General features: G+C 42.9%; 1 protein-coding gene across 1 annotated transcript in view; it reads left to right on the top strand.

Annotated features, from left to right (window-relative positions):
* The window catches only part of LOC117505889 (nuclear pore complex protein Nup160-like), a 160270-nt gene that overhangs the window by 120378 nt on the left and 27747 nt on the right, over window positions 1–12145 (top strand). The window contains 3 exon segments of the mRNA XM_034165424.1: window positions 3991–4051; window positions 8284–8397; window positions 10862–10985. Of these exon segments, the coding sequence (XP_034021315.1) occupies window positions 3991–4051; window positions 8284–8397; window positions 10862–10985 (299 nt within the window).

Below are 12145 nucleotides of genomic sequence, written 5' to 3'. Positions count from 1 at the left end.
GTCCCCGTTAGTACTCTAGCTGCAGCATTTTGAATTAACTGAAGGCTTTTTAGGGAACTTTTAGGACAACCTGATAATAATGAATTACAATAGTCCAGCGTAGAGGAAATAAATGCATGAATTAGTTTTTCAGCATCACTCTGAGACAAGACCTTTCTAATTTTAGAGATATTGCGTAAATGCAAAAAAGCAGTCCTACATATTGTTTAATATGCACATGAAGGACATATCCTGATCCAAAATGACTCCAAGATTTCTCACAGTATTACTAGAGGTCAGGGTAATGCATCCACAGTAAGGATCTGGCTTAGACACCATGTTTCTAAGATTTGTGGGGCCAAGTACAATAACTTCAGTTTTATCTGAGTTTAAAAGCAGGAAATTAGAGGTCATCCATGTCTTTATGTCTGTAAGACAATCCTGCAGTTTAGCTAATTGGTGTGTGTCCTCTGGCTTCATGGATAGATAAAGCTGGGTATCATCTGCGTAACAATGAAAATTTAAGCAATACCGTCTAATAATACTGCCTAAGGGAAGCATGTATAAAGTGAATAAAATTGGTCCTAGCACAGAACCTTGTGGAACTCCATAATTAACTTTAGTCTGTGAAGAAGATTCCCCATTTACATGAACAAATTGTAATCTATTAGACAAATATGATTCAAACAGACAGTAATTGTTGTCAAAAATGAAACATAACAGCGCCAACTTTGGGCTAGTGTTCAGGCTGCGTGTTCTCTTCAAGGCCGACCTGTTAATTAAAATGTACATCTGTGCTCAGCAAAAACAAGGCTTATGCTCACACAGTTTTCATGTAAGCAAAAGGTCATTTTACAGTGTGAACAGTTCAGTGATTAACTAGGAAAGTGATGTTAAGTGAAATCACACACACAATCACATATACGAGGTCTGTGAGAAAAGTATCCGACCTTATTATTTAAAAAAAAAAAACATATGTATTTGAATCACGTGTGATTACATCAGCCAAGCTTGAACCTTCGTGCGCATGCGAGAGTTTTTTCATGCCTGTCAGTGACGTCATTCACCTGTGAGCGCGCCTTGTGTGAGGAGTGGTCCAGCCCCCTCGTCGGAATTCCTTTGTCTGAGAAGTTTCTGAGAGACTTGCGCTGTGCTTCATCAAAATTTTTTCCAAAACTGTGAGGCACATCCGACTGGACACCATTCGATAAATTAAGCTGGTTTTCGGTGAAAATGTTTAACGGCTGATGAGAGATTTTGGATTGTTTCTATCGCTGTAAGGACTTCCCACGGAGCGGGACGTCGCTCAGCGCTCCGAGGCGACGTCGTCATCCTGTTTCAAGCTGAAAACCTCCAAATTTAAGCCTCTGTTGACCCAGGACATCGTGAGAGAACAGAGAACTTTCAGAAGAGGTCGGAATCAGCAGTTTATCCGGACATTCCACTGTTAGAGATTTTTTTAATGAAAGACGTGTGGACGGATTGGTGCATCGGCTTGCAGCCGGCGCGGCGTGCCCGCCACAGGAAAAACACCTCCGTTGGAAGCCTTAAGGACAAGTTGGAACATGCCCTGCTGTTAAACAATTTCTCAGATACTCAACTGAAAGCCACCAAAAGCCGCCTGAATTTCACAAATGGTTATCAACACGGAGGTGTTTTTCCTGTGGCGGGCGCGCCGCGCCGGCTGCGAGCCGATGCGCCAATCCGTCCGCACGTCTTTCATTAAAGAAATCTCCTTTAACAATGGAATGTCCGGATAAACTGCTGATTCCGACCTCTTCTGAAAGTTCTCTGTTCTCTCACGACGTCCTGGGTCAACAGAGGCTTAAATTTGGAGGTTTTCAGCTTGAAACAGGATGACGACGTCACCTCGGAGTGCTACGCGACGTCCCGCTCCGTGGGAAGTCCTTACAGTGATAGAAACAATCCAAAATCTCTCATCAGCCGTTAAAATTTTCACCGAAAACCAGCTGAATTTTTCGAATGGTGTCCACTCGGATGTGCCTCACAGTTTTGGAAAAAATTTTGATGAAGCACAGCGCCAGTCTCTAAGCAACTTCTCAGACAAAGGAATTCCGACGAGGGGGCTGGACCACTCCTCCCACAAGGAGTGCTCACAGGCGAATGACGTCACCGACAGGTGTGAAAAAACTCTCGCATGTGCACGAAGGTTCAAGCTTGGTTGACGTAAAAACATATGAATCAAATCCATATAGTTTTTTAAAAAATAAAAGGTAGGATACTTTTCTAAGAGGAATGGTCTTTTTGAAGAGTTTCAGTCAGGTTTTAGAATTCATCATAGTACAGAAACAGCATTAGTGAAGGTTACAAATGATCTTCTTATGGCCTCAGACAGTGGACTCATCTCTGTGCTTGTTCTGTTAGACCTCAGTGCTGCTTTTGATACTGTTGACCATAAAATTTTATTACAGAGATTAGAGCATGCCATAGGTATTAAAGGCACTGTGCTGCAGTGGTTTGAATCATATTTATCTAATAGATTACAATTTGTTCATGTAAATGGGGAATCTTCTTCACAGACTAAGGTTAATTATGGAGTTCCACAAGGTTCTGTGCTAGGACCAATTTTATTCACTTTATACATGCTTCCCTTAGGCAGTATTATTAGACGGCATTGCTTAAATTTTCATTGTTACGCAGATGATACCCAGCTTTATCTATCCATGAAGCCAGAGGACACACACCAATTAGCTAAACTGCAGGATTGTCTTACAGACATAAAGACATGGATGACCTCTAATTTCCTGCTTTTAAACTCAGATAAAACTGAAGTTATTGTACATGGCCCCACAAATCTTAGAAACATGGTGTCTAACCAGATCCCTACTCTGGATGGCATTACCCTGACCTCTAGTAATACTGTGAGAAATCTTGGAGTCATTTTTGATCAGGATATGTCATTCAAAGCGCATATTAAACAAATATGTAGGACTGCTTTTTTGCATTTGCGCAATATCTCTAAAATTAGAAAGGTCTTGTCTCAGAGTGATGCTGGAAAAACTAATTCATGCATTATTTCCTCTAGGCTGGACTATTGTAATTCATTATTATCAGGTTGTCCTAAAAGTTCCCTGAAAAGCCTTCAGTTAATTCAAAATGCTGCAGCTAGAGTACTGACAGGGACTAGAAGGAGAGAGCATATCTCACCCATATTGGCCTCTCTTCATTGGCTTCCTGTTAATTCTAGAATAGAATTTAAAATTCTTCTTCTTACTTATAAGGTTTGAATAATCAGGTCCCATCTTATCTTAGGGACCTCATAGTACCATATCACCCCAATAGAGCGCTTCGCTCTCAGACTGCAGGCTTACTTGTAGTTCCTAGGGTTTGTAAGAGTAGAATGGGAGGCAGAGCCTTCAGCTTTCAGGCTCCTCTCCTGTGGAACCAGCTCCCAATTCAGATCAGGGAGACAGACACCCTCTCTACTTTTAAGATTAGGCTTAAAACTTTCCTTTTTGCTAAAGCTTATAGTTAGGGCTGGATCAGGTGACCCTGAACCATCTCTGCTCCCCTCCACAGCATGTCTTTTTCCTGGTTCTCTCCCTCAGCCCCAACCAGTCCCAGCAGAAGACTGCCCTCCCTGAGCCTTGGTTTGCTGGAGGTTTTTCCTGTTAAAAGGGAGTTTTTCCTTCCCACTGTAGCCAAGTGCTGCTCACAGGGGGTAGTTTTGACCGTTGGGGTTTTGCATAATTATTGTATGGCCTTGCCTTACAATATAAAGCGCCTTGGGGCAACTGTTTGTTGTGATTTGGCGCTATATAAAAAAAAATTGATTGATTGATTGATATATATATGAAAGACAGAATCACAGACAAATCATTGATTAATATCTTGAAAATTCTCTATTCTCTCACACACCACACACACCACACACACACACACACACACACACACACACACACACACACACAACACACACACACACACAGAGCTGTAACGCCATCATTAGCATCAATAAGAGTGTGGTGTTCTCTTTTTTTCTCTTCTCAGTATGAGCGTCCAGGAGCGTCCCCAAAGCGGAACTCTGATGGAGAGCTTGCTCCAGAATCAGGTGGGTCCAGCAGTCAAGGTTACTGATTTTTATACTATTTTATACGAGAAACAGCGACGGTCAGTGTTTTGAAACGTCTCCACAAGTGCTGCTGTCAGCTGCCCCCCCCCCCCCCCCCCCCCCACACACACACACACACACAGTCAGCCAGCAGCAAGTCACAGCAGCAGACATTTCAAACACACAGAAGTGGCTCCTGACGTGGTTTCGGAGGAGTCTGCACGTTGTATTGGGAATTTCCCGTTCGTGAATTACTTGAGCTGTGGCCAAGTCCAAAAAAGGAGACATACGCCTCCCCATCTTATCACTACATGAAACCTGTTTTGTTTGATGCATTTATATGTCTAATAGCAAATCATGGTTGTGTAATTTTTTTTAAATGTGCACAACATGGTGAATTAACCCCTTCTTTGCAGCTACATCTGAAAATTGTGAAACCAATACAGAAGTCCTGTTCTATTATTTTCTGACCTTATATGAACAAAATGGATATCTAATCCATGATATTTGTAGAAAATACACATCAGCATGATATTTGCAGTCACTTCTGTGGAAAAAAGAATGATCCTGTGATAATCTTAACCTTTGGTTCCTGTAATTTTGCGCAGTTTTTTTTATATTGTGCTCAGAAACGTGATTATTTGAACTTCTGCAGAGTATGACTTGAATTCTTTGCCTTTTTTGCGACATCTCAAAAATGATGAAATCAATACCGCAGCCCCAATTCTAAGAAGCAGTTGGCCCCAGACATGTTGCAAAGCTGTATTAGAAAACAGTTTCTTCAGCTTTTTGAATCTGTCAGATCAGCCCCCCTACGTGCTAAAAGCAGTTAGAGGCAGCAGGTCAATGCATTTTTCATACCTTCAGCAGACTTTATTTAGACAATGATTGGGATCACCAGCTTAGTCATCAGTGTCGTTTACCTCCTACTCAGCTTCCAGTTGTGGCACATTTTGACAGTCTTTACATTCACAAAGCTCAATACAGTTGAGCCCAGCGAGAAGACATGGACATTTCTGCCCAGTTGCACAGTCTTTATCCTTGCACAATAGATGTGCAAGGATAAACCCCAACTCAGCCCCAACCAGTCCCAGCAGAAGACTGCCCCTCCCTGAGCCTGGTTCTGCTGGAGGTTTCTTCCTGTTAAAAGGGAGTTTTTCCTTCCCACTGTAGCCAAGTGCTTGCTCACAGGGGGTCGTTTTGACCGTTGGGGTTTTACATAATTATTGTATGGCCTTGCCTTACAATATAAAGCGCCTTGGGGCAACTGTTTGTTGTGATTTGGCACTATATAAAAAAATTGATTGATTGATTGATGTGTCAGGTCACTCACTTCTGCTGGTGCTGATTCCTGCTTATACATGATTGGCTGTTTTCATCCTGGGACCATCCATTTCCTACTGGGTCCATGTCAGGAGGCTTTGCATGGTGACTTGCTCACCATACAATAGTTTGGTAACTTGCTCTCAGGACATGTTGCTGAAAGGCATCCTCAGTGGGAGGTAGTGTCAAAGACGCTTTGTCTGTCATAGTGGCAAATATCTACTGTAGCTCATCTAATGTGGAAGTGTTTTCTTTTTTCTTTCTGTCCGTAAAGAAGAAGAACGAAGGTCCTTGCTGACTGCAGGTACTCCGGTGATGTATGGAATGTCTCTAAACTGGAGAGAGTGTCAATGTTCTTAACCAAGGTGGAATAGGCTGTACGCTTGCCAATAAGAAATAAAGCACTTGTGCTGTGGCACAGATCTTCCTTGTCTTCTATGCGAGCCATCATTCATATCAGGTCCTTCACTTAGGCAGACTCTAAGCTACCACTTCTCTCACTTAGCTTTTCTTTCAGCAGAGAAGGCTCGGGTTTCATGTGGGGTTTATTTTACCTTGTCAGCAACTCTTCTTCAACCTGGGACAAGTTGAGGGACGTCTGGGTTGTGCGGGGTATGGAGGACACTTTATCAGGAACACCTCTCTGGTACAGACCAACTGCCATCGAGTGGGTTGTGGATTTGTCATCCAGCGTGTCCTCGTTTTGATCAACATGGCCAATGGCAGCATCAACGATCGTTTCTGTGTTGTCCGGATTGAATGGACAAATGCCTCTAGGACATATACTGCCGATGTGTTAGCTAGCTGGTCATTGGCCACTGAAGTGACAAATCGACTCACTTCATCATAGGAGACGGAATGGCCAGTGGAACTGAGGACATCAGTGATACACTTGCTGCTGTGGTCATGACACATTTGGACTCCAAGTCCAAATGTTATTGGTGTTTGGGTGTTACAAGACAGTGCAACGATGTTGTGACATATAGCGAGAACGGTCTTCTCATGTCTTCTGAATAGTGGGTGGTGTTATCATAGTCAGCTTTTGATGTACACCACACAACAAAATCATACAGTTCATCTGGAACAAACATTTTGGACTGTTCTATTTTGAATTCATCAGTAGAGACATAATGATGATGTTGAATTGAATCGCCTTGGGGCAACTGTTTGTTGTGATTTGGCGCTATATAAAAAAATTGATTGATTGATTGATTGATTGAATTGTTTTGCCCTGAACTGCATTGTGTATTTTTCCAGCTGCCCTGTGCAAAATGACTTGATCATCCTGTGGCATGATATCACTTTCCGGTTTATATTCACCTTGGTCAGTAAGCTGGATGTGGAGTTTAGATACTTTTTGCAATGCATCACCAACCGTCACAGTATTTGTGCAGACAAGATCAGACTTGCCAGTTTGTGAAATGAATACCAACTTATCCCCAAAGTGACTCTTTAGTTTGTCTTTCAGTTTCCAAGTAGAGTAACATCTCAATTCCACAGTGCCATCCTCCTGAAGAATCCCAACAAATTTTGCATGCAAGTCTGAGAGTGGTACACCATTTAGTCTTTGAAAATAGTTTCCTTAATGTAACTGTACAGTTTCAGTGCAGTCTTGTCGTATGCCATTAATCCCTTCTCACGCTGGAGTTTTGTCGTAGCAGCTTTAATATTCTTTGTGTAGCAATCCCTGTGATATTTTGCATCAAATGCAAATAGATCAGGGTGAGACATCATTCTAAGACTGATGGGATGGTCTTGTTTGGCCTCTGCTGCCTTCAGCATTTTCTGCCTCGTGGATTCACCTGTTTCTGTAGAAATTGCAATGAGTTTTTTACCCCTTACGTACGATTTACCACAAACAAAACAGTCTGTTCGTATGTTAAATTTTGAGGAATCGTTTTTACTTAGTCCATTTTAACAGAACCAAGGTTTGTCTTACTTGTGTATGATGCTCTACAGATATTTGATATCTGATATTTAACTTTGATAGCCACCTTCCGAATGTCTTCTCTATTTCCAGATAGTCGTTCATAGAGGCCATCTTTTCGTTTCTCTGCAGCCTGAAATATCGTGTTTAGTCCTTCAGCCTTGGGAGAATGGACAACATTCTTTTCTGACTTTCCAAGCACTTCATTACAGATTAGGCAGCATCAAATATTTATTTGTCTCCTCTTCTCTGGGGGTTCTTCAGAGTTCCATCTTGCAGCTGAAAGGAAAAAGTACAGATGACATCTCGACAAAAACAGAAACATTACTATTCTACCCATTCTGCAACCACAGAAATAAAGCAAAAATGTTTGAGCATAATATAACAAAAATTGTGCAAAATTGCAGGAACAAAGTGTTAAGATTATCACAGGATCATACTTTTTCCACAGAAGTGACTGCAAATATCATGCTGATGTGTATTTTCTACAAATATCATGGATTAGATATCCATTTTGTTCATATAAGATCAGAAAACCATAGAATAGGGCTTCTGTATTGATTTCACAGTTTTCAGATGTAGCCGCAAAGAAGGGGTTAATTCACCATGTTGTGCACATTTAAAAAAAATTACACAACCATGATTTGCTATTAGTAGACATATAGATGCATCAAACAAAACAGGTTTCCCCCGTTGGCGGGCCCCCGCCCCCCGCTCATTTCCAGAATATTTCTTTCTTTGCCCATTCTCATGCCTACTTTAAAGAGATCCTGTTTAACAGGATCCTGCCTCCTGTCATGACACTCAGAAAGGTGTCTCTATTGGTTTTCAAGGAATATGGCCAAAAGGTGGGGTGTGACCTGGACAAGACCAGGAAATACTGGGTGTATAAACTGTGGGTATTTGGATGAGTGCTCTTAGTGGTCCAGTGTTTGTGTGGACCCAGCAGCAGCACTGAGTCTTTGATTTGGTCTTTTCTCAGACATCAAACATCAAGTGGACATCCAGGAGCTACAGGACCTGGAGAAGGAGTACATCCTGGCCCGCAGCCGCCTGACCCTGGCCCGCCACCACCTTCCATCTGCAGCAATCGCTGGTACAGCATCATGTCCTCTCACCTTTACCTGTTCTAGTGGACTCTGGAAGACATGAATCATAGATGTGCATCTGGTTTTCATCATATTAGGCCTGAAATTTACTACCGCTCATGATATAAATAAAGCACGGCACACGCGTGTGGAAGCCGACTAATCCATCAGTCTACTTGGGCACGCCAACCCAAGAAAGCGGCCCGTGACCAGAACCTTTAAAACGTTTGGGGCTTGGGAGCCGAGAGCTTCCATTTGGACCTCATAGCTTATAGTTGGAGATTCATTGTTTGAACTTTTTTGTGTGTTTTTAAATTCCATTATGAAAAAACAAAGTGACAGACAAGTTGTGGTCCAGTCTGCTGTTTTTATGGTTCTCATCAGATGATGTGTTTAACGACCGTAGGATAAAATCGTGATGTGACAGTGGCTGCTGAGAGAAGCTTAGAAATCCCACCCAAACAGCCTCAGACACTACTCATGCTGTGGTGCAACACCAGAGTTTGAAAATAGCACTTGGTCAAAATTAAAGATGAAAAAACATACAAAACAGAATTCCTCCCATTTGAAGCTCTAAGCATTTAGCTGTTCGACGTTTTATGCGCCGTGTATGTCTGGGCTCTTTAGGGAGTTCGAAGGTCTAAGTGCTGTGTTTGTCTCGGCTCTTTTGGAAGTTCAAAGGTCTAAGTGCTGTGTTTGTCTCGGCTCTTTAGGGAGTTCGAAGGTCTAAGTGCTGTGTTTGTTTGGGCTCTTTAGGGAGTTCGAAGGTCTAAGTGCTGTTTGTTTGGGCTCTTTAGGGAGTTTGAAGGTCTAAGTGCTGTGTTTGTTTGGGCTCTTTTGGAAGTTCAAAGGTCTAAGTGCTGTGTTTGTCTCGGCTCTTTAGGGAGTTCGAAGGTCTAAGTGCTGTGTTTGTTTGGGCTCTTTAGGGAGTTCGAAGGTCTAAGTGCTGTGTTTGTTTGGGCTCTTTAGGGAGTTCGAAGGTCTAAGTGCTGTGTTTGTTTGGGCTCTTTAGGGAGTTTGAAGGTCTAAGTGCTGTTTGTTTGGGCTCTTTTGGAAGTTCAAAGGTCTAAGTGCTGTGTTTGTCTCGGCTCTTTAGGGAGTTCGAAGGTCTAAGTGCTGTGTTTGTCTGGGCTCTTTAGGGAGTTCGAAGGTCTAAGTGCTGTGTTTGTTTGGGCTCTTTTGGAAATTCGAAGGTCTAAGTGCTGTGTTTGTGTGGGCTCTTTAGGAAATTCGAAGGTCTAAGCGCCGTGTTTGTCTGGGCTCTTTTGGAAGTTCGAAGGTCTAAGCGCCGTGTTTGTCTCGGTTCTTTAGGGAGTTCGAAGGTCTAAGCGCCGTGTTTGTCTGGGCTCTTTTGGAAGTTTGAAGGTCTAAGCGCCGTGTTTGTCTGGGCTCTTTAGGGAGCTCGAAGGTCTAAGTGCTGTGTTTGTCTGGGCTCTTTAGGGAGTTCGAAGGTCTAAGTGCTGTGTTTGTTTGGGCTCTTTTGGAAATTCGAAGGTCTAAGTGCTGTGTTTGTGTGGGCTCTTTAGGAAATTCGAAGGTCTAAGCGCCGTGTTTGTCTGGGCTCTTTTGGAAGTTCGAAGGTCTAAGCGCCGTGTTTGTCTCGGTTCTTTAGGGAGTTCGAAGGTCTAAGCGCCGTGTTTGTCTGGGCTCTTTTGGAAGTTTGAAGGTCTCAGCGCCGTGTTTGTCTTGGCTCTTTAGGGAGTTCGAAGGTCTAAGTGCTGTTTGTCTCGGCTCTTTAGGTAGTTCGAAGGTCTAAGCGCCGTGTTTGTCTTGGCTCTTTAGGGAGTTCGAAGGTCTAAGTGCTGTGTTTGTCTCGGCTCTTTAGGGAGTTTGAAGGTCTAAGCGCCGTGTTTGTCTTGGCTCTTTAGGTAGTTCGAAGGTCTAAGTGCTGTGTTTGTCTTGGCTCTTTAGGGAGTTCGAAAGTCTAAGTGCTGTGTTTGTCTCGGCTCTTTAGGGAGTTCGAAGGTCTAAGCGCCGTGTTTGTCTCGGCTCTTTAGGGAGTTCGAAGGTCTAAGCGCCGTGTTTGTCTCGGCTCTTTAGGTAGTTCGAAGGTCTAAGTGCTGTGTTTGTCTTGGCTCTTTAGGGAGTTCGAAGGTCTAAGTGCTGTGTTTGTCTCGGCTCTTTAGGGAGTTCGAAGGTCTAAGCGCCGTGTTTGTCTCGGCTCTTTAGGGAGTTCGAAGGTCTAAGCGCCGTGTTTGTCTCGGCTCTTTAGGGAGTTCGAAGGTCTAAGTGCTGTGTTTGTCTGGACTCTTTAGGGAGTTCGAAGGTCTAAGTGCTGTGTTTGTCTCGGCTCTTTAGCGAGTTCGAAGGTCTAAGTGCTGTGTTTGTCTCGGCTCTTTAGGGAGTTCGAAGGTCTAAGTGCTGTGTTTGTCTCGGCTCTTTTTGGAAGTTTGAAGGTCTCAGCACTGTGTTTGTCTGGGCTCTTTTGGAAGTTTGAAGCTATCAGCACTGTTTGTGTCTCGGCTCTTCCAGGTGGTGCCTCTGCAGTGGAGATGGTGTCCTTGTTGGTTCAAACAGGACTGTTTGATTGTGCTCTGTCCCTCTGCCAAACCTTCAAACTTCCCCTGACATCCATCTTTGAGGGTCTGGCCTTCAAGTAAGTCCCTCTCTACACCTTGTTAAACCAGCTTTGGACTAATTTTGGGGGGTTGTATGTTGTTGCATCCTTTGTACCACACAGCCTTTCCATGGAGGTCTAGTGTCTTACCCATGGGTCTAGAAACGGGGTGAACTGTGTCATTAAAATGTTTCTTTTGGTCTTTGGGTTGGAGAGCTTGGTGGCTCAAACTCTACCAGACAATATAAAGAAACTACACTAAAAATTTCCTCCTCTGTCAGTTCCTACCAAAGTTGTTTCCATGAAAACTCAGTGCCATTGGCTGGATCAGTCTGTAACTGCAGGACTATAGAGCCAGAGTGAGAGCTATGTTTGAAGATTCTAAATCCTGGTGCATTCTTTTTTTGTTTTTTCCCAAGGAGCACATGGCATTAACTAATAACTAATTATCGTAATAGACAAAGATTTCCCCTTACATTAGTTTTTCCTCAAAGATAAGATGACATAATGCATTTAGAAATTAATCTTATTTGACTGACATGAAGAGGATTTGAACAATACTTTAAAATACAGTAAAACCCGCCTCAACAGTCATCATAAAACCGGATTTTCGCACTTGCTGGACAAAAGCAAAAGTCCCAATGTATTTGTCTGGTTTTACATGTAATAAACACCGTATATACCAGATTTTGTATCACAGATTTTCACTTGCATCAGACAAAATGTCTCACCCCATCGTAATGCATGTCCTTTAATGCATGTCCTCTCTGGTGCATGAGGCGCACCTTCTAAATGATGGAGACCGCAAAGGGCTGCGATTAGTCAATTTTCCTGTTTCACTCTTTCCTCTCCCGTCATATTTTAATAGTTTTTGCAGTGCGCGCGCCGATTACATTTCGATTGTGCATCAAATACGTTTGGCAGGAAAGTCGGACTCTCTGAGTCATACTGGGGGATACTGTGCTCTCTGAGTACTCTGGCTTTGTTGTGAGTTCTGTAACTTCAAAAAGGCAACATATATGAGCCCAAATCAGAAAAAGTTTGGACAATATGCAAAATACAAATTAAAATAAAGCGTTGCATTCCCAGTGTCTCCACCCACACAAGCCTGAAGTTCTTTCAGTGCTGTCTTTTGGTGGCTTCCCTGACTCATCGCCTTCATCTGGGCCTTTCACACTGCACATGTGCATAATTTGATG

The sequence above is a fragment of the Thalassophryne amazonica genome, unplaced genomic scaffold, assembly GCF_902500255.1.
Source record: "Thalassophryne amazonica unplaced genomic scaffold, fThaAma1.1, whole genome shotgun sequence".
NCBI lineage: Eukaryota > Metazoa > Chordata > Actinopteri > Batrachoidiformes > Batrachoididae > Thalassophryne > Thalassophryne amazonica.
This window is presented reverse-complemented; position numbering and strand designations above follow the sequence as displayed.